This window comes from Drosophila tropicalis, unplaced genomic scaffold, assembly GCF_018151085.1.
Source record: "Drosophila tropicalis isolate 14030-0801.00 unplaced genomic scaffold, ASM1815108v1 contig_1009, whole genome shotgun sequence".
Taxonomy (NCBI): domain Eukaryota; kingdom Metazoa; phylum Arthropoda; class Insecta; order Diptera; family Drosophilidae; genus Drosophila; species Drosophila tropicalis.
Genome location: NW_027172367.1, coordinates 819847 through 844578, shown reverse-complemented (window position 1 = coordinate 844578; position 24732 = coordinate 819847). Strand labels below are relative to the sequence as shown.

At 35.7% G+C, this 24732-nt stretch overlaps 3 protein-coding genes across 3 annotated transcripts in view; 2 read left to right on the top strand and 1 right to left on the bottom strand.

The window, feature by feature from the left end:
• Positions 1-1628: 1628 nt before the first annotated feature.
• Positions 1629-3502, bottom strand: LOC137587210 (uncharacterized). Its single transcript, XM_068303518.1, has 4 exons — positions 3010-3502; positions 2876-2958; positions 2147-2820; positions 1629-2072 (listed from the first exon to the last, which is right to left on the bottom strand). The coding sequence occupies exons 1-4, from the start codon at positions 3354-3356 to the stop codon at positions 1629-1631; spliced, it is 1548 nt and encodes a 515-aa protein (XP_068159619.1). The 5' UTR covers positions 3357-3502.
• A 102-nt stretch (positions 3503-3604) lies between these two features.
• l(2)k14505 (ATP synthase mitochondrial F1 complex assembly factor 2 homolog l(2)k14505) lies at positions 3605-4932 on the top strand. The gene is made up of 4 exons (XM_068298689.1): positions 3605-3799; positions 3952-4259; positions 4324-4504; positions 4588-4932. The coding sequence occupies exons 1-4, from the start codon at positions 3703-3705 to the stop codon at positions 4836-4838; spliced, it is 837 nt and encodes a 278-aa protein (XP_068154790.1). The 5' UTR covers positions 3605-3702; the 3' UTR covers positions 4839-4932.
• A 361-nt stretch (positions 4933-5293) lies between these two features.
• Positions 5294-24732, top strand: part of LOC137581741 (serine-rich adhesin for platelets) — a 37278-nt gene continuing 17839 nt past the window's right edge. Inside the window, exons 1-2 of the mRNA XM_068296032.1 lie at positions 5294-5393; positions 6118-6174. The gene's annotated coding sequence lies outside the window, so the exon portion shown is untranslated. The remainder of the gene's footprint in view (positions 5394-6117; positions 6175-24732) is intronic.

The window sequence follows — 24732 nt, the reverse complement described above, 5'->3', positions numbered from 1 at the left end:
AAGATAATTCCAATCATTTGACTCACAAATAATCCCTGGAATGTAAGGTAGACAGGCCAACGGGATTCATTTTCTGTTATTGCCGTGCAAGGACGACCATGATTTTAACTACAAGGTGTCTTGGCGGTTTCTGTCACCTGTCATCTTCTGCTCGTAAAAATAAAATAGTTAAATACTTAATTTAATAAAATAATTATAAAAACTATTCTCTACTACAATATTACCACAAACCATAGTTAAATACAATTGTCAAATGGAAATCAAATCAAAATTAATTTATATTTATCAATGTACATGCCTCTCCCCTAAATTGTTTTCCTTCCATCTCATACAACAAATGAACCTACTTCCAGCCATCCAAAACTCAAGTAGAACTAATTGTAAAATTTATAAGGTATCAAAACTTTCGAAAAAGTGTTGCCAATATTTTTCTACTTAAGTCAATCAGCTTAAATAGTTTAAATAGGCAATCAAATTGTAAACTAATTGTGTTGTCTTCGTTAGAAAAAAATGTGTCATTTATGTACTTGAGATTCTGGTGGTTGGAATAGTCATTAATCGTTCCATTAATGCAAAAATTCAAAAACTGTATCGGAACACTGCATTTCATTCGTCAACTAAATGTAATAAACTGAAACTTAAAAAACAAGAACATGAAAAACAATTAATCGCAATTGTCAATGCAATATTTTGTAATAAATATTTTTTTCCAAAAAATATCTGTCTTCTATGTATTTAATCAAAAAATCGTAGCTTGAGTAATCGTTATTGAAGTTTTAGAAGTTAAATAACAAATTAGGTCGTTTCCAGTTTTTAACTAATATGAGCTGAAATGACTTATTTTGGGATTAATCAAATATAATGTGTACTACGTACTTGATCAGCATCGCTAGTATAAGTATGTATAGTCGATTTAACCAAGTGTGTCTGTATAAACACGTAGTTCTCAGGTACTAGAGCGACAGTCATAGAAAGTATTCTTTTTACCCATTTGGTTGGGACTATCTTGGGAAGTTTGAAGTTTCTTTGTTACTCTTTCGTTAACTACGGATGTATATTTCCTACAAAGTTAATTTTGAGCCTTGCTATATAATATGGTTTTCTGATTTTGATCAAAATCACTAGAATTAGAGTAGGCTAATTACCTAAGTTGGGGAAAAAAAATAGAAATCGGCTGAATCCGACATATATCACACGCGTCTTGTAGAAACCTACAAGATCTAGACGGACGAAGGAAACTCGTCTCGGACCCTTTTTGGAAGGGTATAAAAAAGCGTTTATATCTCTGCGATGACGAAGGGCAAATGCCTAGGCAAATCCCATATTCTATATTTTGATTGAATTAAAAGAATAGTGGGAGAATGAGCATTACGAGGACCATTATTTGTTTGTGCTTTGACTTAGATGACAACTGGTGGCCTTCGAACAGCATCCGTACATTCCGGGATTTCCGCAGGACGAATCCAGTGTGTCACAGGGATAATCGCATGAATAAGGCATGGTGCCTCTCATATTGCAGGGTCCAGGACACCCATAATTAGAATTGCAACACCCTGTTGGAAAGGAGCAGCAGTATCCCGGGCTAAAAGAGAGGTAAAAACAATTCGAAGCAAAGTAAGTGATGTCATTTACCTCAGTTGACTTAAAGGATAACACTGTTGGAAGTCCATTCCAGAGCAGAGATCTCCAATAGCATAGATACCATTCGATTGACCTCCACAGAGATCACCACATAGTCCAAAATTTGCACCTGCAGTTGGACAGCCTGGTTGCTGATAGTAGGAATTGGATCGACAAGACTCTATTATGGGCATGCCGGCCCCGCCCATACGAATGCAGCCGCTGCGGTTGCCACTTCCTGTCCCGTTACGTGTATTGGGAAAGTGATTAAAGTTGTTGCCCCTGCAGCCAATTGGTTGGTAGTCCATAGAGTAAACCGTCTGACTTTGAAGCACATCATTTATATACCCCGAACAGTAACAAGCATTGTTGGCGGCATTATTATTATTCAGATTCATAGAGGCCATGCCGGCCGCTGTTCCTGATCCCATGCCCAAACATGGCGGTGATGGCTGAGTCAGACAATTGGGGGTACACTTTGGAGACACTTGGTGGAATTTCCGCAAGAAACTCTCTATGTCCAAACAATTGTTAGCACAGCTGCAGCAGTCCATGCTTGTAGGCGGACAACCGCAATTTCCAGAAGAGGAGGTGGATGGACAGCAATTGTTTGTAGACGGACAAGATCCATTAAAAAAAAAGGCGGAAGGCACTCGCTCGTTGTTGGTGATGGAATAGGCGAGCAGGAGCACTCGTCGTTCCAGTTACTTTGTTTTGTTGGCAGACATCCACCCACACAACACTGCCCTCTGTCCTGGAACAGAGAATGTGTTCCACAGTCCGACTTATTGATATCATCTGGCATGATTAGGCCGCGATCCTGGTAGCATATATTCTCACTTCTGGATGGATTTTGCTGAATGCGATCGCAACAGCAACATGCTTCGGAGGATGTGCTTTCCGAATCTTTGGAATCCATATGAGATCGAGTTTTGGGAACTGTCGCTTCCCTTAGAGCCTTGTCGTGTTCAATATCTCTCATGCTGTCATTGGAACCATATGAACAGCAACAATAATCAATTCTCTCTCGATGATTTGATTTTGTTTGGTTGGAAGGATTCAAGGGAGTTTCGTCCTTACAATACTCAAAATAAGTTTGCCCTGGGCATTGATCGTAGTATCCCATGTAGTTTGCAGGATATGAACTCGTTGGCTGGGGAAGAGACTGACAATTGCAGCTGTCAACTCCATACTGCGGATCTGGTAAAAAAAATGATTGAAATATATTCTTTCAAACAAAATCACATATACCAACATTCAGATTGGTTAAAATCGATATAATTAGAACTTCCATTGCCTTTATTAATAATTTGACCCGATGTAATCCGAAAACGTGAGCTGAGGAGAAATGAAGTCAATATATCAGCCAAATCAACCAATCGTACCTACCAATTCACATCAATATGGTTTTGTGGATTGTTTGGCAAGCTCTCACGTCCTTTTATTTCAGGATGCTGGTGGCGGAGTTCTCGAATTTTGTCCCTTACTTTCTGGCCTATCAAAGTGGATGTGGATGGTCTGTAGGCATGGTCAACGTGATTCTTTAGAGTTTTTATGGAGGTGTTGCTTTTATTTTTGTAGGTTGGAATGGTCGGGGGCAAGAAGCATTGAGTTTCATGTTTGTAAGTCTTGTAAACATCTTCAAAACTGTTTATTGTTCTCATGGTTCTCAAGTTGGCTTCCTCTTCTTCTCGGCTAAGAGAGCCGACTTCATTGTGGAGACCAGATAGAGCCATAATTTTTTAATTCTTCCCCCTATAATTAATTAATCCATAACACTTAACAATTGAACAGGGCGACAGGTGCACGAGACAAATTTTGATGGAAAATAAAAAAAATATATTAAAACAACAACATAAATTCAGACACTTTATTCAAAACAAAGTTTCATCATTCAAATCTGTAACTGAAGTACACCAGTGTTGCCTAGTTAGGAGAATTTTCCATTTTATAACACTTAACATGCTTAGCCGTTTTAACAACTGTATATATTCCAGCCCTGGAATCTGTATATAGCAAGTAAATAAAATCTCGGACCGCATTATTTTGTCCATTGTTTTACCCGAACAAATTTTAATTAAAATGAATACAAATTTGGTACTTGGCACAATCAGATCATTCTGTTTAAGAAGTAGAAGCAAATGGCAACTGCCAATCTCACGCACTGTACGACAATACGGTGAGTAAAACATGAGCAAGAAATCTCATCCATTTCATAACAACTACTTGCCGGCCAGATGCGAAAGAAAAAAATAACATGCCGTCGATATATGTACATATGTATGTATGTATGTACATGTGTATTTATGTTTTTGAATTTGAATGTTACAGCCACTCCACCGAAGCGTTTTTACAAGAAAACATCAGTCCTGTGCACTGACAATGGCTATGAGATTACATTGGATCATAGAAAGCTAAAGACACCTAAAGGAACCCTTTTCACGGTTAAAAGTGAACCTCTAGCCATTGCAGTGGCTACGGAATTCGACAGCCAAAAGGAGCACATTGAACGATCAAGGATGCACTTGTCCGCCTTGTGCTTCACAGCTTTGGATAATCCCAACAATTTATCAAAACTTGATATGGTTAATTATTTGTTGAACTTCATAGCCACAGATACGGTGTTATTTCAGTATGATGTGTGTACTGGTTAAAGCGTTTCCGCATTATAATTAGTTTTTAATTTACTTTACCTATTTTTAGGATGAACAGGATCTGCAGGAGTTGCAACACAATGAATGGGACCCGCTAATCGACTGGTTCAATCAGCGCTTCGAGACAAGTCTTCAAAAGACTATGAACATAACTCCTCCACTAGTTACGGACGAGGACAAAATAAAAATTGCCAAACACTTTCAGTCATATAATTTGGAGACATTGCACGGTAAATGATTAATGAATATCCATGTTATTCTTGGCATAGGTAATAACAATTCCCGCCCTTTTCAAATCTTTTGCGTCTTGTAGGTTTTATTTTTGCAGTAGATACGTTGAAATCAATTGTGCTGGCCTGTGCTGTTATAGAACAGCAAATCACCGTGGAAAAGGCTGTCGCTCTGGCCCGCCTGGAGGAGGAATATCAACTAAAGTTTTGGGGCCGTGTTGAATGGGCCCATGATTTAAGTCAACAGGAACTACAAGCTCGTTTGGCGGCTGCTGTGCTTTTTGTTCATTTCAATTGTTCAGAAAATTTCGTTAAGGAAAAGATTATATTATAAGAAAAAAAAATATATATGTATATAAATATATCTTTCTGTTAAACTATTTCGTCCCTAACAATATCTGACTGACAGTAAAAAGAATTGGTATGTACATGTATGTTCATATATTCTTTTGTTTTATATTTTAAAAATATGAAACTTATTCCTTGTTCTGTTATAACTAATAATCCAACCAATTCTAGAGCTCAATCCTAAGGTCATGCAAAAGTAAATCCACTTTAATTTTGTATTATCTTTTAAGTCATCTTAGTACTTTACCAAACTGAGTTTCTTATTTGTGACAATACCTTTCAAATTATTTTTGTTTTTGTTCAACAAAAAGTCAGTAATTAGAACTAATACAGTTAATGTCTTACTCCCACTATTTTTAACAGCCTGTTTGAGATGGTTATGTGTGGTTATCGCACTTTACCAGCAATCGATAGTATCGACGAAGCCATCGATGGAATTCTCATCACTAGTTGTGAATTTGTTAAAGCGTTCGGTTCGCATCCGTGTATTTTTGGTTCACAAAAGATTAGGAATAAAAAATATTGCAAGAATAATAAGAAGGTAAACGTCAGGAAAAATGTTTAAAATAATATGCAAGTTGTCGTGCCGTGTTTGTTAATGTGTGAATTTGTTATGAGAAAACAGATATATATATTTGCAATTGTGGGTGTGTGTGTGTGTCTGCGTGTGTGGTGAAAAATCTTAGTTCAAGTGCTGAAAAAATTAAAATAAAAGATGAAAATCTAATAACGACATCAACAATGTGTATTAACGAAGAAAACGAAAAGATGCGCAAGAAAAACCAGTCGAAGAGGGGGGCTGAGGCACCACCTACAGTCTTTCTTTCTCTGTTTCTCTTGCTACTCCATTTATGTGGCTTGCTCTCTCTCTCTCTCTCTTCGAAATAGAAAACCCAACATTAAAAACGCAACCAAAATCAACAACATTACAGCTGCAATTAATTAAAAAATTGAAATCTACATAATTTTATCGTTAAATAAGAGAAATTAAACGACACACCTTATTGGTGAAACGGCAGAAGGGGATCCAACAGTTTTTGTTGCTGGAAAATCCATTGAAAAACCTCCTCGGCAAGTGGTTCGAAGGCTGCTCGGTTTGCTCGTCGTCGTCGAGTAGAACTGCCCTCTGGTTGTTGTTGTTGATTTTGCTGTGCTACTGCTTTTGTTGGTTTTTGCAAAAAATAATAAAATAACAATTGTATCTATGTGTGGTGTGTGCCTATTAATTCTGTAATATTTCTGTTTCGCCTTTGCACAATTATCAGCTGTGACGCCGACGTCGACTTAAGCTAACGCTGTCGCCCATTAAAAACAGGATTAAGGTAAACTATGGTCAAAATCTCACATATGTATATTGCTTAAATTTAGAAAAAAACACATTTTAAAATTCCGATTTAACTTTTGTTAACTTCAAAATTCATATTCCGATGTCGGTGAAATTTTCATAGTTTCGAATTCATATTCCATTGATTTTTATTCTTGGGATTTCCAATGGTCAATCAATTTCAAATAATGCAAGATACAACTGTAAATATGTTAAGATTTCATTTCAGTGGAACTATGGCAAAAAGTTGCATTTTTTCTTTTTGCATTTTTCCGGTGAACTTGACTTTCTATTAGATGTTGAATGGATATACATATGTACATACATATGTACATACATATAGACATACATATGTATTGCAAAAGCGGGGAATTGCTCACTGTGTTTTGCCTTTTGGTTTTGCTTCTAAGCGCCTCATTCAAATCTTGTTTAACTGGTTCGGCAAGAGCTCTCAGTGCTCTCTTTCTCTATCTCTATCGCTGTCTCTATCTATGCACCTTAACTAGCCCTGGGAATTGGGTTGTACTTAGTGCTTTGACCTAAGCCTTCCTCCCCCTCCTCATACTTCTTCTACCCACACTTCAATCATTGTCATGAGCATACAAATAAAATTACAACGCTTTGTTTATCTACCAAGTGTATCTCCGTACTTGTATCCGTATCCCTACCTTTAGTCATTGCAGTTTGTAGACAAAAATAATTAAGCAATTCAATTGCCCAGACTACCTCTACCTCCATTCTTCCGGCTGGATTTGATTGCTTAAAGCCAAGAGAGCTTTTTAATCATTCAAATATTTGGGAATCTTTAAAATTGTGCACTCGATTTGCATAGAAAACACAGATTTACGTTTATGTATCTTGCCTCCCTCATTTTCGGTTGAAGAACTGGCAAAGTTAAATTTTATTGACGCTGGGTTAGAGGCTTACATCCACCGGCACACAAAATTCTTTCGCACTTGACAAAAAAGAAAAATTTTGATTGAAATTGCGCCCAACCACAGAATTTGCAACAAATTGAATGCTCAGCTGCGGCTCAGACGCCAATGCCTTCAAGGCAGTCGCTCCAGCATAAATTGGCATAACCCAAACAGGCATAACTTGTGGATGATGCCCTGCAGCTATTTTTAGAATTATCCGCAGTGTTCGGTCGAGCATATGGAAAATGCTGTAAAGCTGCAAGGATTGAAAGTCTACCAATCGAAGCAACTCCTGTTGGGTTTGGGATTGGGTTTCATTCAAGTACATATGTATGTATATCCAGGACTGGATGCAAAGTTTTTCACAGGCCACAAACATCTTGGCACCTTCTCGGAATCTTCTCTCTGTGCATAATACGAACGTTCTTAATTTTTTACTTGAAACTATTTAAAAAAGCTTCTTTGGCATAACGTTTTCGTTTTCCACTTATATCACATAATCATTATGAAGCTTGCCTCATCTTGTGTGTGCCTTGCCTTAAGTGTTTCCGACTTCCGACTCTGACTGTTAAAGAGAGTCTCTTTGCTGTCACGTTATGTTACGGAAAGGAAACGAAACGAAACGAAATGAAAGGAAAGGCAAAACAAGTGTAAGGACCACCAAATACTGAACCACCCTGTTTCTGGGTCTGCTTAAATATTGATTTTGTTGTTACCAACAACATTATGATGTTTAAACCAAAACAAATTGGTTACAACGAGTTTTTTCACGCTCTCCAATGCGTGCCGTTTGGATAAAATCAACCTCACTATACATTCATCTGTTTCCAGGAATTAGTATGGACTTTGAGCGGGGGCAAAACAACCTACCCCGGAAAAAGAAAGAATGGTGGGGAATCGAGAGGAGGGTTTGCAGTAAAATCAATTATTTTGTTAGTGGGCCAACTTTTAGTTTCAGAATATATCACTAAAGCGGGGCGCTGACCTTTCGAATTCCTCGTCTCGCAACCCATTGCCTCCTCCTAGTACCAATTCGCATATCTGGGAAACCGCCTTCAATTCTTTTTTAAGTTTATTTGTTGTTGGTTTTTTCTTTTTTCCAAGTTTATTTTTAGTTTCTTGCCGATGATTTAACAAAGAAGCGTGGCGCTGGGTCGGCAGCGAAAGGTGGGTGGGAAGGGGCGTTCTGAACCCAATTTGTACAAACTTGGTAGCATTTACACTACAATTTAAGGATATAACAGTCATCTTTGCCGAATATAATGACATAAGAAAAACAAAGTTAATTTTGCTTTCATTGTTTAGCTTTCATTATAATCTATATTGAGAGATTAGCCAATGGTTAAAATTCGAAGAAATTCACCATAATGAAACACTTTAGAAATAAACCGAGAAAAATAAAATCAAGAACTTGAACTGCACCAACGACAATAACGATTGGACGGACATGGACGGATCTGAAAAATAGTTGGAGGGGGTTTAAAATTGTATCGGTGGACGCACAAATCACTCGGATCCGGCTATATAAAGAACCTGTAGACAAGTTAATTTATGACTGGTCGTCTTGATAGTGACGGGTGAACAGAAGAGATAGCACAAAAAATAAGGCAGTCCCACCCCCTTTCAAACTGATAAGTCTCTGAAACGACCAAATCGAATCAACATGAATTTAACAACTTATTTGTGTGTATATGTATGTCTTATGTGGGTGAGTGTGTGTGCAGGTAATAAAGAAAGGCCTCTTCTTCTAATCGTCGGCAAATTGACTATATGCATACTGATAAGATTTCATTTCTTTCTGTCTTTACCAACCCAAACGACCTTGGTTAATAAAAACAAACCCAGTCGAAGCGAATCGAAGATAAAAGAAACCAAAACCCAAAATATGTCTCGCACAACATGCAAATTTACTTGGTTAATTAACTAACCAAAGAGAAGCAATCTCTAACAAATATTTCAAGTTATTCAAATGTAAAAATCTACCAATTTTTGTCCTCTTTGTGTGTGTGTGCAAAGATAATAAATTTAAAAAACCTATTAGTTTCGTTGACCTGTACGAGAGAGGGGGAGGATATCTGACCTATTTTGGGGAAGACATCGTGCAATAAGTATCAGTTGATAAGTCAATATCTACGGATTCGGGTCAATATTCGGTCAATTTCACTTGATCTGGAGACAAGAATTACATACATATTTGGGTAAACTCTCTCTTTCTCTCTCCCTCTCTCTCCACATTGGACTTTTCCGCCCATCTTGTTAAGTTGTTTTTAGCGGAAAACAAAAACTCGTTTTTTTCATGATCTCTTTTGTGCTGCTTTTTCATCATTATTGTTTTGCTTTTCGGTTTAGCGGTTCTTTGTTTGGAGGTTATTTATTCAGTTTCTTGGCCAATTGCTTAATGTCTAAGGTTCTCGAAGCATAACAAATATTTTGACATTTTTCTTAGTTTACGCAAATGTTTCCTGCTTGTAATGTTTATTTTTTTGTTAAGTTTTATAGGCATTAAATTCAAGTCTCGAAAGATTAAATGATTCGTACGTATGAATATGTTAAAAGAGCAATCCATCGGAGTAAATTGAAATCCAAGTTTCTTTTCTAATATCATTTTTTTTTTTTTTTTTGATGTTTCTCCAATCTCTTGAGTTTCTGCTCAGTTGAGCAGTTGATAAACTGAGATTCCTGTACTCAAGTTGTAATATGTACATACATACATATGTAATATAACATACATACATACATATGTATCTATAATTAAATCACTCAGGCGCATTGCACTCCCAAAAACAACTCCGCACAGTCATTTTACTGAACTTAATTAAAAGGCAAACGACAAAAATAACATCACGGGTGCCGAAGGCAGGGAACAGCGGCAACAGGCAACGTCCTTGAGTTGTGTGCCCTCTCTCCATCTTCATCGCCGATTTCTGCTGCACTTGTCGACGCCACGCCTCTTTCATGCCAGCCTCCGAACGGATTCGTAATGAAAACTTGAAGTGAACTGGCAGCAACACGCAATATCAAATGACAGAGCGGGGAGACCGACCGACCGCAGAAAGCAAAAATCATCATCATATTTCGCCACTTGAGAGCAGCAGCAGGTCTTTGTCTCCCTTTCGTCTCGTCTCCCGTGTTCCACCCTCTCCACCGCCCCACCCCCTTGGCACTCTACAACACATGATCTGCAGCGAGAGTTGTCTGGCAATAAATTTGCACAGTTTTCGATACTGAACAAAAATGATGAATTTATAGGAACATTCCGTCAAACCCATTAAAATTTTTCTGACTTTGCTGGGGCTATCCTGTTCCTTATACCTACTTACTCCTTATGCAGTTTTTGAGTTGAGGAAATATTGCCTTTGGACTTTGAATAGGAATAAAAAAATCATTTTCTAGAGATTTCATATAAACGAATACATAGTTTAGTTCAGCGACAGGCCTTCAGATGAATTGAATTCATTCGGGTCGCGTTCGACTTACTTTTCTCTTAGCCTTATTTTTACTTTTTTATTCCAGTCGCATATACAGAAACTCATTTAAAAATAGACCAACCATTGAATGTTTCTTTGAGATTTGGGCGTAAAAACCAATTCAAAAAGTTGTATAAGTTTTTTTTTTCCGTGTTTTGCAATTTCTGAAAAGGAAGCGAACGATTAGCCTGTGTCTAGACTGAAATACATAATCTGCTTTTATTAAAACGATAGACCTAGAACGGAGATGGAATGCAGTTGGATTGTTTGTTTCAAAATACCAAAAAATCGATTTCAAATCCTTTATTAAAGAGGCAACTTTTTATTCAAATCCATCGACAAATTTGTTCTGTGAGAGTAGTCAATAAAGACAATTTTCGGTGGATAGTACTGATAGATGATCACAATTAGGTTTGTCGTGCCATGAAGTGGTAAATTAATGGCTCCCAAACGTAAATACAGGTGGAATTCATGTTTTTATGTGAAAAAGTTGCAGTTATTAAACTAATTATTTACTAAAGTAGTAAGAGAGACTTTCATATATGGGTTGAGCACTTCTGACGAAATTTAATACATATAATATATATGAAAAATGATGAAATACGAGAGGGTGAAGTTGTTTGTCACCTAATTAATTTTGTTTTTCATCAGAAAAGTACTAAAATGCTATTTGCCAATAAATTCAATTGATTCCTTCTACTCACTTATTCCCCTCTTTCGGAAATGTGTGCTAACCCTGACATTATAACAAATTATAAACAAATAAAAGAAGTGCGCAAAATTTTAATGGCGCTTCATCACTACACCTGAACACCCACCTAACCGCACAGTTCCCCAGCTCCCTCCACTTGGCCTAATCATCCGACTTGTCTTTCACGTTGTAAAAATTATGCCGAAAGTGCGTGGCAAACAGAAAACTTTGAGGCGCCAAACGAATCAACAACAAAAATGTATACACATCCCATGCCAAAAGAATTTGCTATGTTGCCTTCTCTTTTATACCCTACCCAAAAAGGATACATTCAATTTGGAATGAAGCATTTCTGAGAGTATAATGCATAGGCCGATCGAGGCCGAAATTGGTCCGTTTTGCCCCTGTCTGTTGGAAATTAGTATTCAAGAGTATTCAAAAGTCGGCACGACCAAAGCAAGTGCTGCCCAATGTGTTTTCTTTTGGCTTCCGTTTCGGCATTAATTTCTGTAATTTTGTTGACAATTTTGTCATTTCCGTTAAAGTGACTTGGTTTGGCTCTTTTGTTTGTTTATATTTGCACTAAAAGTTTGCGTCTAACTTGTTCTCTAGTTGTTGCTCTCGTTGTTGTTGTTCTTCTTGCCTGATTAATTTCGTTTATCAGTTCTCTGGCTGTTTTTTTTCGGTTTATGGTGGGAGGAGGGGCAGTTTGTCATGGCGCGTGTATATGACTACCGCGAGGGAAAAAGAAGGGGACGGAGCGAATGAATAAGATCGGAATGAAAAAAAACTGGCCAAACATTTGGCAATTTATTTTGAATGAAGAGAACTTTATGGCTTTCAAGAGTTTGAGTTTTAGATTGGAACGAACATATGTACATACATACATATATGTTGGCATTGAAAGGTTTTCTGGGATTTTCTGAGCTGTGTTAGTTCAGATAGTTCAGAGCATTTAATAATGTCTGCTTAAATTAAGCTTAATAGGTTAATCGGACATGATTAAGAATGCTTGGAGACATCAACTCAACATTTAGTCAAGTTGTTGGCTAAAATCTACAAACTAAATTAATCTTTTGCTTTAGTTTTTCTTATATTTTCTTTTGCTTTGAGTCGTTACACTGGGTAAAACTTTATTTCTTTATTCATGGCCAGCAAAGTTTTTTGATTAGTTAGAGTCGTTTCTTAGCTTGAATGCCAACTATATAATTTGCAGACCGCGAAACAAACAGAACAAAGTAATATGTAACTTGGATGTTAAAGATTTCCCCCAGTTTTCAGGCGAATTACAGAAAAAAAAAAACAACATTAATCCAAACTGAAATGAAATGCGGAAGCGCTTTAATTTAGAAATTTTCTGCCTACGGCTCAACTAGTTAGTTTAACAAAATAGTCTGTCTGGTTATTTAGCAACATTCCCACGTCAGACAGACAATTGAAATTGACAAAAAAGAAAAAAAAAAAAAAAACTGCAGCGCAGTTGCAACCGAAACGAACCGAAAACAGTTGTTGGCATTGTATATGAAAGCTGCTGGATATACATACACACACACACACACACACGCACACAGTGTGAAGGCTGAATGAGTACATCTAAATTGCATTTTGGGGCTACCAAACACACACACACCAGTTGACTCGAGTTCAGAGTTTTGTTTTCTACTGTCAATTTATTCAGCTGGGGGATTCCCTGCCTTCTTACCCCCCTCCCTTGTCACTTTTTTGTGGACTTTTTTTTGAATTTTGGTTGACATTTTTAAATGATTTTTATTGGTGTCTGTATGGGGTTTTGTCCAAAAATGTTTTGAGAACCTCGTGGGGCTTGTGCTTCGCATACTAACCAAGTTGAAAACCTTGGCCCTGACTTGGATTTTCGATATGCACATGAACAGAGATGAAAAGGGGTCTTTGTTTCGGTTTAAAAATTAATAAACCAAAGCAGATGTGAATTAAATAATGTCTTTATTTTGAAATGAAATTATGCATTTATATAAAGAGAGATGGTGAAAGACATTTAGCATGGAAGTGATATTAAGATTATGTACAAAGAGAACACTTTTGAATAATGCGATTATTACATCAGTTGGCCTCAACTACATACTATGTATAGTTAGATATATGTACCTATGTATATCTATCTGGCATTAATTTCTTTGACAAGGGCCAGAACATTTAAAAATGATCTATCCGTTTACTTTGTAGCGATGACAAAGTTTTATGTTAAGAGCAAATTAGAAAAGAGGCAGAAATGCATTTCGGGGAATCGAACTCTTCTCTCCTGTTTAGTCATCGATTTGAAGATTCTCCACCTACATGACTGCTATAAATAAAGTATGTGAATATATATACTTGTAAGTATATATGTTTTGTGTGTGTGTGTGTGTGTGTGTGTACATATTAAACTCATTTCAACTTCCGTCTGCCATTCGATATAATCTGAGCACACATTCCATCACATTCGTTTGTTGCTATAGTCTTTTAATTAACAGCATCAAATGACACAAACAGACAGAGAGACAGACAGTCGGAGAGATAAGGAGAACTCGCCACTTTCTACACTTTTATGAGCAGATTAGGAATTCGTTGATTTATCGAGCTCAATTTTTATACTTTGTAGAAAATATACAAAGTTGACGTTAGTTTGGATTTTCTTTTTGATAAATAAATTACTGATAAATCTGAATTTTTAAAAAAATAGATTCTTTATATTCCATGATGTCTAAGGAGGTTACATGTCAAATTAAAGAGGAATCCAATACATATTGTGGAACCGCGTAGTGTATGGGAATGTCGGTGCAATTTGGGAAACATTTTTCGAGTTCTAATTTCTAAATTTGTGAGAGTTTTCTAAAATTAAGCGTTGAAAGGAATCTATAAATGATTTTCACATTTATCTTTAATCACGTTTCATCTTCTATATTTCCCTCACACTATCCGTTTTCATTGGCGAAATCGTCGAAAATACAGAACAAACAAGTTTGACGAAGTGAAAATCGTAGAAAGTTCAAGTACACAGAGTCAGAGATAAAAACTTAAAACAATTGTCAGCCAAGTGGCAAAAATGGCAATTAATTATTTTCTTTAACAACAAAATGTGTAATTTTATTGCTACACTTTCATTTGTCTTAAAACAAATTAAACAAACAAACAGCAACAAAGAGACAACCAAAAAAAAAAATCAAATAATGTACATTATCCACTACCCACGCAGATCTCACTTCCCACATCGACCGGGAAAGGGGAGAAGAAAGAGAGAAGAGCGAGAGTAGGCACTATTAATAGGGAATTTTATTTGCCAATTCGTTCGGCACATCGGGGTTTCGGTCTCTATATATTGTTGTTCAAGAAATCGCACAATACTTACACACAAACTTATGATTATTTGTGATTTTGAAATTCTTCATTGTGTGCTTGGTTTGGTTTGGTATTGATATTGGCCTTTTTTCTCCCAACTTCTTTTGTTTGGGCCAGTTATCTGTGTCAGTTGTCAGTTTTATTTATGAAATTTTTTATATTGGGTCTTGAAAATTGTAATGACAAATATTTGCTGACTTAATTGTAATGGATAATTGCTGTGTCTTCATATTTACCAAATTAAATATTGTTGATTAAAGACAATTTTTTGATTTCACATTTAAAATGAGGCGTTATATTTTATTTCCGCTGAATTTGCATAAAAAAATTCTACAAAAAAACCTTTAGTGCATGACTTAATAGTCCCTAAGAATTTGCAGACACTTTGTAAAATGAGATAGATAGAAAAAACTAAAGTCAGTATTCATTTAACTTTAAATAATTAACAAATTCACTCTGTAAAGGCGATTTATTTAAATTTAGAGGCTCTTACTATTGGCAAGGGCAAATGCTCTTGGCTTTTTGTATATACGCATTATAAGTGGGGTGTTGCTTTCATTGTGGTGGTCCCTGTTTAAATTAAACTCTAGAAGACAGCCGACGCCAATCTTATCACCTTAAGAAAGTGTCAAATGAAAATTATCAAACAATTTTATAGTTATTGTTATTCTAGCTTTATAAAATTGCACTTAAAAATTGGAAACCAAAACAAAAAGATAAAGCATAACACGAAAAACATTGAACAATAACGGAAAGCCACGGACAAAAAACCATTTGAACCACGTCTACTACGTAAGCGACTTGATAATGAACGATAATGAATATATTACATATATGTGGATACATGCACACACACGGACACACAAATAGATAGATAGAGTAATCGGGCAAGAAACTCATACACATACACATAAGTAACTATTCGAACAAAATCTACAAGTGGCATAGAGTTGGACATGATTAATGCTCCTCAAGTTAGGAGATAGAGCGGAAGTCAATGTACGTACATATGTAGGTATGTATGTACATATGTACACATATACATATAAGTAGTCTACCAAGCTAATGAACTTTACTTGGGCAATTACCTGAGCAATAAGCTGAATAAATGCAGATTTAACATGCCATCAATATATATCGTTTATTTGCAACTGTGTAAATATTGAGAGTATTGAGGAGGGGAACTCCACATTAAAGGGACACGAGATATCTGAAAAACTACAAAAATATTCGCGACAGTGAAGCATACACATACATATTTGTATGTATACACTTATAAAGTTAAAGCAAACATCCGCGTTAAGAAGCAGATGTTCCCGTCTGATTCTCGCTATAAAGAATCTTATTTAAGAATTCAATACTGATATTTATAACGGTCGCTTTAGTGTATTGGCAAATATAAATATGAACAAGGCAGTTTATTTTTATAAAGCCGTTCAATTACTTTTAAAAATTAGAGAGGCAAATCCATTAGTGACCAAGGAACTCGTCGTACTTATACGAAAAAAGCTACAGGCAATATTTTTATAACAAAAACAAGTAAACAACAATATGGGATCTCGCTCACTCGGAGGATGAAGCCCTAATGGCCCACCTAATGGAGAATACTTATTTTATAAATTACATGTCAAATTTTAAATACAAACGTACTTTATGCGGTTGGACAAGCTTCCTTCTACCTTCTTCCATATTGGATTAACTAAGTGGCGACTTGTGGTTTTGTGTAGTCTCTTAAAATTTAATTTTTATAATTTCCAGAACATAATCATTTAATAAAAGTTTCTAAAATACTTAGGACGATAATCAGGATTTCAAATTTTCACAAGAGTGGGGAATTTCAATATCGTGTCGAATGAAACATTTTCGATTAAAATTGGAAAACTTGTAAATAAGTACGATAATAACTAACTTTTCCATCCCATTCACTCTTTAGTTTCTTTTGTAAGGTATTTCTTCCACTTTAATTTACTTATAATTAAATCCTTTAATAATGTTTTTTTTCTGATTAGAAAGAAAGAATTTAGAATTGAATGTGCAAAAGTCACTCTGAATTTCCCCAAACAAAGATATGTAATTGTCCCAAGTGTTCAATAGAGGATTTATACATACATACATACTATGTATACCATATTATCGTATGGCTGCATGGTATAAACGAAATCTAAAAGAGGTACAAAGAGAAATATGAATATTTGTAACTACTTTCAAAATGCAACGCAAATACATGCATGCCACTATTGTTGTACGTAAGAGTATTGCCTAATTACAATGCTGGGCAGTTAAAACAAAAGAGTGAACCCAAAATTTGTGTTGCTAATGATGTTGACTTAACAAACGATAGTCGTTAAAAAACAATTTGAATTTTGCAATATGTGAGTTAGGTTCAATTCATACCAGTAAGAAAACTTCCTATGTCCATGTATCGAAAACTAAGCAATATTCCTGTGGCTAAAAGCATGTAGGTCTGTGTTTTAATTTTAATTTTCTACATTTTTGTTGTGTTATCGGAACATATTGCGTCTATTTGAGGTAAATTGGAGCAAATATACAAAAATCAGCTTTTAATGAAGCGAATGCCATTTTTCAAGTCGATCTGCATCATGTCCGACTGTTTTATACTTTTTTCAAGTGGTTATGAATGTTATTGTGAGTAGTTAATGTAATTTGAAACCCCTTTTAAAAATCAAACGAGGACTTGGCCATAAACATATTGATCATATGTGTCAAAGTACATCAGTTAGTAAAAAAGGGACTTACTGACATTACAATAACATTATTTACTTAGGTTTAGTAAATAGCCTATGCAACACTTGAGTTAAACTTTCAAAACGACTTACATATTTTGCAAGGCAAATTGAAATAAAACTAATTGGGTCGGCACAAATCGGGATCCTGTGCACTCAATTTGTTGCTGGCAAAATGAATGCACACATCTTGCCATTGTACGTAATACTTGACCCCCTTCATTCCCATTTCAACGAAATGATCGTAAAGGCACATTATATACAGACACACACATACATATACATACATATGCAATGCACTTATATTGAAAACACTTTTCTACAATTACCCAATAATAATAATAACAACTAAAAAGTGTTGCGAAATGGGATCATTTGATTGACATGGAATAACCAGTTATGTCATTTATGTGTCAAGAGAGGCGGCTCCAAGTCTCGGCCGGCAAAGGCTGGTCTCGGTCTCTATCTTAATTTTAAAGCTGTGATTTACCTCGTAGCCACAAGCTTGGATCAAGCAAATACACATGCATATATGTATGTATGTCTACATAAGTATTTGTGTGTGTGTGTGCGTGTCACCTCAATTATTCAATTCAATTTCAATTTGAACTGCCACAAAAACCTCGCTTTGTGTCTCGCCTCGTGTCGCAATTAGAATTTGTCGTGTTGCCATTTTGCCATGTTTCGACGAACTGTAGATGGTAGGGTATCCGAACTACATAAGTGAAAACAATATACAAATGCTTTTTTTGCTCTTTGTTAAACTCCATTTCAGTTTGTTGTATAATTCCGATTCTCTGTCTGTCTGTCTGACTGCCTAACTATATATCATTTCCCTCAATGTTATTGAAATTAACACATGCCATATTTATATACCGCCATTTGTTTGTTACCTAATCATAGTATTAGTAGTTAGTATTCGCATTGTTTATTTTATTATTCTTTTTATTTGCGCGCGCGCGCGTGTGTGTGTGTGTGTGTGTGTATACACAATTGTGCTTTTCGTCATATTTTAATTGCTCTCAAAGTTAGACATTAAAATCAAAAGATGAATGATGTGTATTTGAATACTCTACCACTTCTCGAGATCACTTTATGCGAGTATTCGAAACGAACAGAAACAGAAACTAAATTAAAGCACATCAAGTGGATAATTTCAATTGATTTGTTGGTAGCTGAATGTACAGAAATTTGCTGTGATCATCTTCTATTCAAACTTAATCATATCAACTGAAATCAGACAAGTTTTCCACATTGATCTTTGAATTCAACATTGCATTTCTCTCGCACAACCTCTTCTTAGAGCACAACGAATGCTAAAATAATAATATTTTTATTTCACCCCTGTTCTCTGCTCTGATGGCTTTTGCCAAATACGTAAAATACTGAAATAAAAAGTGATTCAATATGGGAGAACAATAGACGCAACAGAGTGTGTGGGAGAGTACCGATTCGCCAGTTGTTATGCAAAAGATGTAAGAATTAAAAAATATCAAATGAGCTATCTTTCAAATGCCCTTGCAGTGTCCTTTACCTTTACAAACTGTAATTTGTTTAATAAACTTCCCTGAATAAGTTTCGTTTATTAAATACTTTTTAAATTACAACTATCTGCGCACATCCTTTTTGGGGATGCAAATCGAAGCAGCTTCTGTTTTTAAAAGTGTGCCAAAGACAAGTGTGCCAAGGTCAAGCTCTGATACACATGGCCTTAAGTTTCTCCAACTTTATTTAAAATCTATTCGTCGTTATTTCAATTGATATAAGATATTTTCACTTTTAAGGAATCCCAAATAGGAATCTTCTTATCATTGCCTCTTACACTGATTGTGAGACACAAGTTTCTATCAAACCAGACAAACGGACACTGGACCAATTTTAAGGTTTAAGGTCAGGGGTATCAAATAAGTCAAAATAATTTCACATGCGAAAGTAATTGAACGTTTTCATTCCGTAGCCAGTGTAAATGACATCATCATCGAACTGAGAAAGAAATACTTTTCAGATATGTATGTATATAGATATCTGACTTTTTGACTAAGCTACATGATACAGCACTCCGCATAAGGCCAATATTTTAACAGATGTGTGTGTATGTATTTTGTCGGCCAACAAATTTTAACAAATTAATTATATTTAAATATTTAATCTTTAGGAGGATGTAGCCAACAAATTCGTAAGAATTTGCGATTAATTTTACTATATTGTCTATATAATCGACACTTCTAAAATGTAAGGATGTCAATTCTAGAACAAAACCACTAACAAAAAACCTAGAAAAAGCCTAGATTTCCAGGAGCAAAAGCCTCCATTCCCGCCTTTTAAGTAAATTACTGAAGAAACATACTCACGCAGGTGGCGTAAAATAAACCGATGACTATATTTCCATTGAATTTGAAATTCATATTTTGCTGGGCTTTGGAAATTAGTTGAACTAATTATCAATATGTTTAAGTATTTCAATGTTCAGTTAATGAAACTGAAAACCGAAAATTATTTAAGCGAAAAGCTTTTACATGTTTTGGGCAATCAGCCGTAATTAAAAATAATGGGAAAACTGAAAACAAAGTTAGAAACGAAATTGAAATGTGGCATCAGCACGCGAATTGTTTTCCACGGTGCGTGCATTTTTCAAAGTTTTAATTTTTTTTTTCCTTTGTTGTGTTCAGTATAAAATTCAGCGAACCATTAACGATTTAAAAAGTGAGTTTGCCATAAATATCTGTAAGGAGTAGAGTAGTCTTCATAGTCGGGGTCAAATGCAATCGATAAAACTAAAAACAATTCTAAATTAAATTGCCATATGGATTAAGTGTTAAGGCCAAGTATTTCCGCGTGGCTATTTCGCCTGGAGTTGACCACATCGGGTATATCTATCGTCTGATTGGGAAATCAGTTATTTCTCCTTTCATTTCTTTGATGATTTGGTCAAATGCTTGTTTGTCCTTAAAGCCTTGAACAGATAATTTAATAATTTAAGCTAAACAAAAAAAGAAAATCGAAAAAAAATATTATCCCAATCAAGAATATCGCCTAAAAATTTGCTTTATTCGGCACAGTGTTGACAGATAGAGGCTTCCCAGAAGGTGAGAATCAGTGACTCATCGGGGTCAGTGATCAAGTACATTCAGTTAATTTGTATTACTGATCGCAAAAAATATATTCAACAGCGAGAAGTATTTACTTTTATGAATAATTTATTAAATATACTTACATATATGTATATATACATATAATACCCATTGATATTAATTTTTCCTTTTTTTTCCATTCCAGGTAAGCTTTCTAAGTTAATGTGAGCAGTAAGTGCAAATTAAAATGTATTTCATTGTACGAGGGCACTTGCTTTTTTATCGCAAGCAAGGTCATTCAATGTCATGTTCGGTTCGTTTGCAATTTTCATATTGTCTGGAAAAGCGAGAACTTTGTTTTTATCTAATTCCACAATTAGGCCTTAAAGTAATTGATTTTCAAGTGGCTTGTGCCAGGAGTCATAAAAGAAGTTTTTAGATTATGGTAACCTTCGCGTCATGCTGCGACCACATATTGATAAGAATGACGACAAATGTCCCATTAATTGCACAAACTGTGGGTCTTAACTGACTCATGGAACATACATACAGTTAGTCATATACAGAAATCTTTATATAGAAATCTAACATACATATGTATGTGCATGAGATTACATTATTTGAAATGTCAACTGCGATTCCCTTCACTATGAATAACATGCGTATTGTTGCTTCTGACAACACTTTTACATCGGAATGTTGTAAGTAACCGGAGGGCCGGGGCTAACTTCAAACCGCGTCACAGTTTGTATACCCTTGCAGGTTTTTTGTTAGTCTTTCCTTACCTATCCTCTTTGATAGAAAAACGTTTTATCTAAAAAGTCTGCATGGCAAAGAACGAAGTACTCGATCAAAGTCACTGTTTTGCACCGATCGATACTATAAGAGCTATAAGATATACATAGTAACCCGATCGTGATCAAATTTGGTACATTTGTTTATGGGTGTAATAAACTATTAACCAATACTAAAATTTCACGACAATCGCTCAGAAAGTAACGGAATTTGACTTTGCCGTTTGTATGTGAGCTAAATGATATAGTGGTCGGATCGGGCTGAATTCTAGATATACAAACTGTGCAGTATATACCTACATGCAAAATTTCAACCCCGTAGTCCTAACGAGCTAGAAGGCGGTTGCGTTGATGCAGACGGAAGAAGGGACGTGGCTATATAAACTCGTCTCATCCTGCTGATCAAGAATATATGTACATATATACTTTCCATGGTCGGAGATGCTTCCTTTTATGCGTTGCGCACTTCTGACCAAAATTAATATACTATTTTTGAAATTTCATCATTCGTTTAAACACAATTACGATACATTCATGATATGGGGGAATTCAGTTGGGCCCACACGTCGTATGCGAAATGTGGGCGAAATATACTTTGTAAAAATAGATAAAACCAGCTCATTAAGGAGAATTTCTTAATAGAGCAAGTAAATAATTAGCACTTTCCCAAACAACAGCCAATATATTAACAATTGTCAAAAAACAATAGCAATTGGCCCCATAATTAACAATTGGCTTACAGACCGTGAAGGTTTTTATACCTTGCACTAATAGGGTGAAATGGTACATTAAAGTATGTAACAGGCAGAAGAAGAGTTTCACTAGGCGGGCCATAAGGAAAGGGCTAAAGCGATCATGTGCTTGCGAGCGAGATGGCATACGTTAAAATAATTTTAGTTACATTAATTTGGTCTCATATGTACATTAAGAACGGTTGTTTTACTTGTTTCAATAACATTGGCCAAATAAGGAGGTTGGATAGGTTTTTATACCATACACCCATAGGGTGAAATGGTATATTAAAGTCGCCAAAATGTATGTAACAGGCAGAAGGAAGCTTCTCCGACCCTATAAAGTATATATATTCTTGATCAGGATGAACAGCCGAGTCGATCTAGCCATGTCCGTCTGTCCGTCCGTCCGTCCGTCCGTATGAACATGCAGATTTCGGAGACTATGAGAGCTAGAGCCACCAAATTTGGTATGTATACTCGTGTATTATGCACATATATAGAGTTAATTGGAATTTTGGCCACGCCCCCTTACGCCCCCAGGAATCACATAAAACTATTTTTTTTAAAAAGTATAACAGCTAGAGACATCAAATTTAGTTTGTATACCCGTTTAGTTAGCGCGCAGAAATTAATTGTTCAAACTTTTTGCCACGCCCCCTTACGCCCCCAGGAATCACATAAAACTGTTTTTCTTAAAAAGTATAATAGCTAAAGACTTCAAATTTGGTATGCAGACTAGTTTAATAGACGCGCAGAAACTGGCTATTTAAAAATTTTGCCACGCCCACTTCCGCCCCCGCAAATTAAACAAAACTGATTTTATCAAAAACAAACAAAGCTAAAGTCACCAAATTTAGTATGTATACTGGCTTAGTATGCGCGCAGAGTATATATATTTTCATATTTTGCCACGCCCACTTCCGCCTCCATAATTAAGAAAAAACCGATTTCCTCCTGTAGTTTTTTGACTATCGCGTTCAAATTCGGCACACTAATTACAAATCTACAAAACTACCAAATTTTATTGAAATCGGACTAGAAACATGCAAAATATGCGTATGAACGTCCACAAGGCCAGAATTGGCCGTTAGCTATTAGCGGCGCTAGAGTGCTCGTGTATTCGTAGAGTGAGCGAGATAGCACATACTATGAAACATGTAAAAACAATTTAATAGACATACATTTAGTTTTCGAAATTTGAAATATTTGTTTCACCTGGTGTATGGTATACCCAAGTCGACGAGTCGACTTACTTGCTTCATTTAATGAAAAATTGATATCGTTGTGTATTTAGGGTTAAGCTGCAACCGAATTGAATTTCCCAAAAGTCTATCCTAAATATAAATATAAAAATCAAGTGCTTTACATTAACGTGCCGCATTTTCGGCAAAGTAAGCTATGGATACATTAATTATATATCTAGTTTCGTGGAAAACACAAGAAACCTGGAGGAGGTCTTCATTTGCCTGCCGCCTGCCAACAATGTATCATATAAATTATTAATTAGTGTAGACTTGAGTCACGTCATCGATATCTTGCTGTTATTATCATGTACCTATTATAACTTATATTAGAAGATAAATAAATAGAAACTGATTAGTACATAAGTATGCAGTAGATAAGCATTCAAACTGATGACCTGTCAAGATTAAAATATGCCCTTGGTAATGGAGTACTCCAGGGGCTCCGTTCATTGACTCATGCTACTTCAATCGATCGTGTCATTAACTAATCACAGTACTCACTTTCATTCGCCTTTTCAACTCTTAGTCATATATGAAAGTAAAATTTGACAAACTTTGAGTTTGAATACATTTTTATGTGTAGTTGTTCATAAGATTATAGAAGAGTGAACTATAGCAACTTTTAGTCGAAGGATTCAGCTTTTGAAAAACAACCGTATCCTCTATAGTCCTTTCACAAAACAAAGAACTTCCCCATGTGTCTATTATACTATACTATATGCTTGAAGACGAAAAGTCCACAAGCTGCACAGAAGGAAATCGTCACATTAAATTGCAGACGTGCCGCGGCGTTACTCAACGGTAATTTAAAGGAAAATCTGAATGAAAAAACGCTCAGAAAAAAGCAATTTCATTTACATTCCCAGTCACGTACAGGGGCGACACTAGCGAGACAAATAGCAAAAACAAATAAAACAAAAAATGTATGAAAAATAAAAGTAATAATTATTTAAGTCGTCTACAACCGACCTAGAGCATTTCGGTTTTCGAATTTAATTTGTTGCTTCTATGCAAAGCGTTGACCGAACCTCCAGAAACTCAGCTCAGCTGAACTCGACCAGACTAAACTGAAATCAGCCTCGTCCGGGCGGATGTTAATGCAAATTGAGTTGGGTTTGGGATTTTGAGCGACCTTTCAAAATTAAACGGAAACAGAATAAGCGATTTAAATTGAAAGTGTAATAATTTAGGTTTTTTTTTTCTCTCTAGCTACATCGACACATGTTTTTGCTATTTATTGATCGAATTTTCAGTTAGGCCCATGTGGTGGGATGTCATTATCTTTACATAGTATAATAAGATAATTAAAATGCAGTTTGCTGGTCACGCAATGTGCATTCTTAATATAGAAAGTGCTCGAATCACTTTTAGATGAGAGTAAATTCTAGTTAAGCCGCCTTAGTGTATGCAGCGCAATTAACTCGAAAACGACATCAAAGGTCATTGATAATTGCAGGCCACAACTTCGTTTTAGAACACCCTTTTCGGCCCTTTACTAAAGTTGTTTGTATTAGTTACTCTATAGTAGTAACTTTAAAAT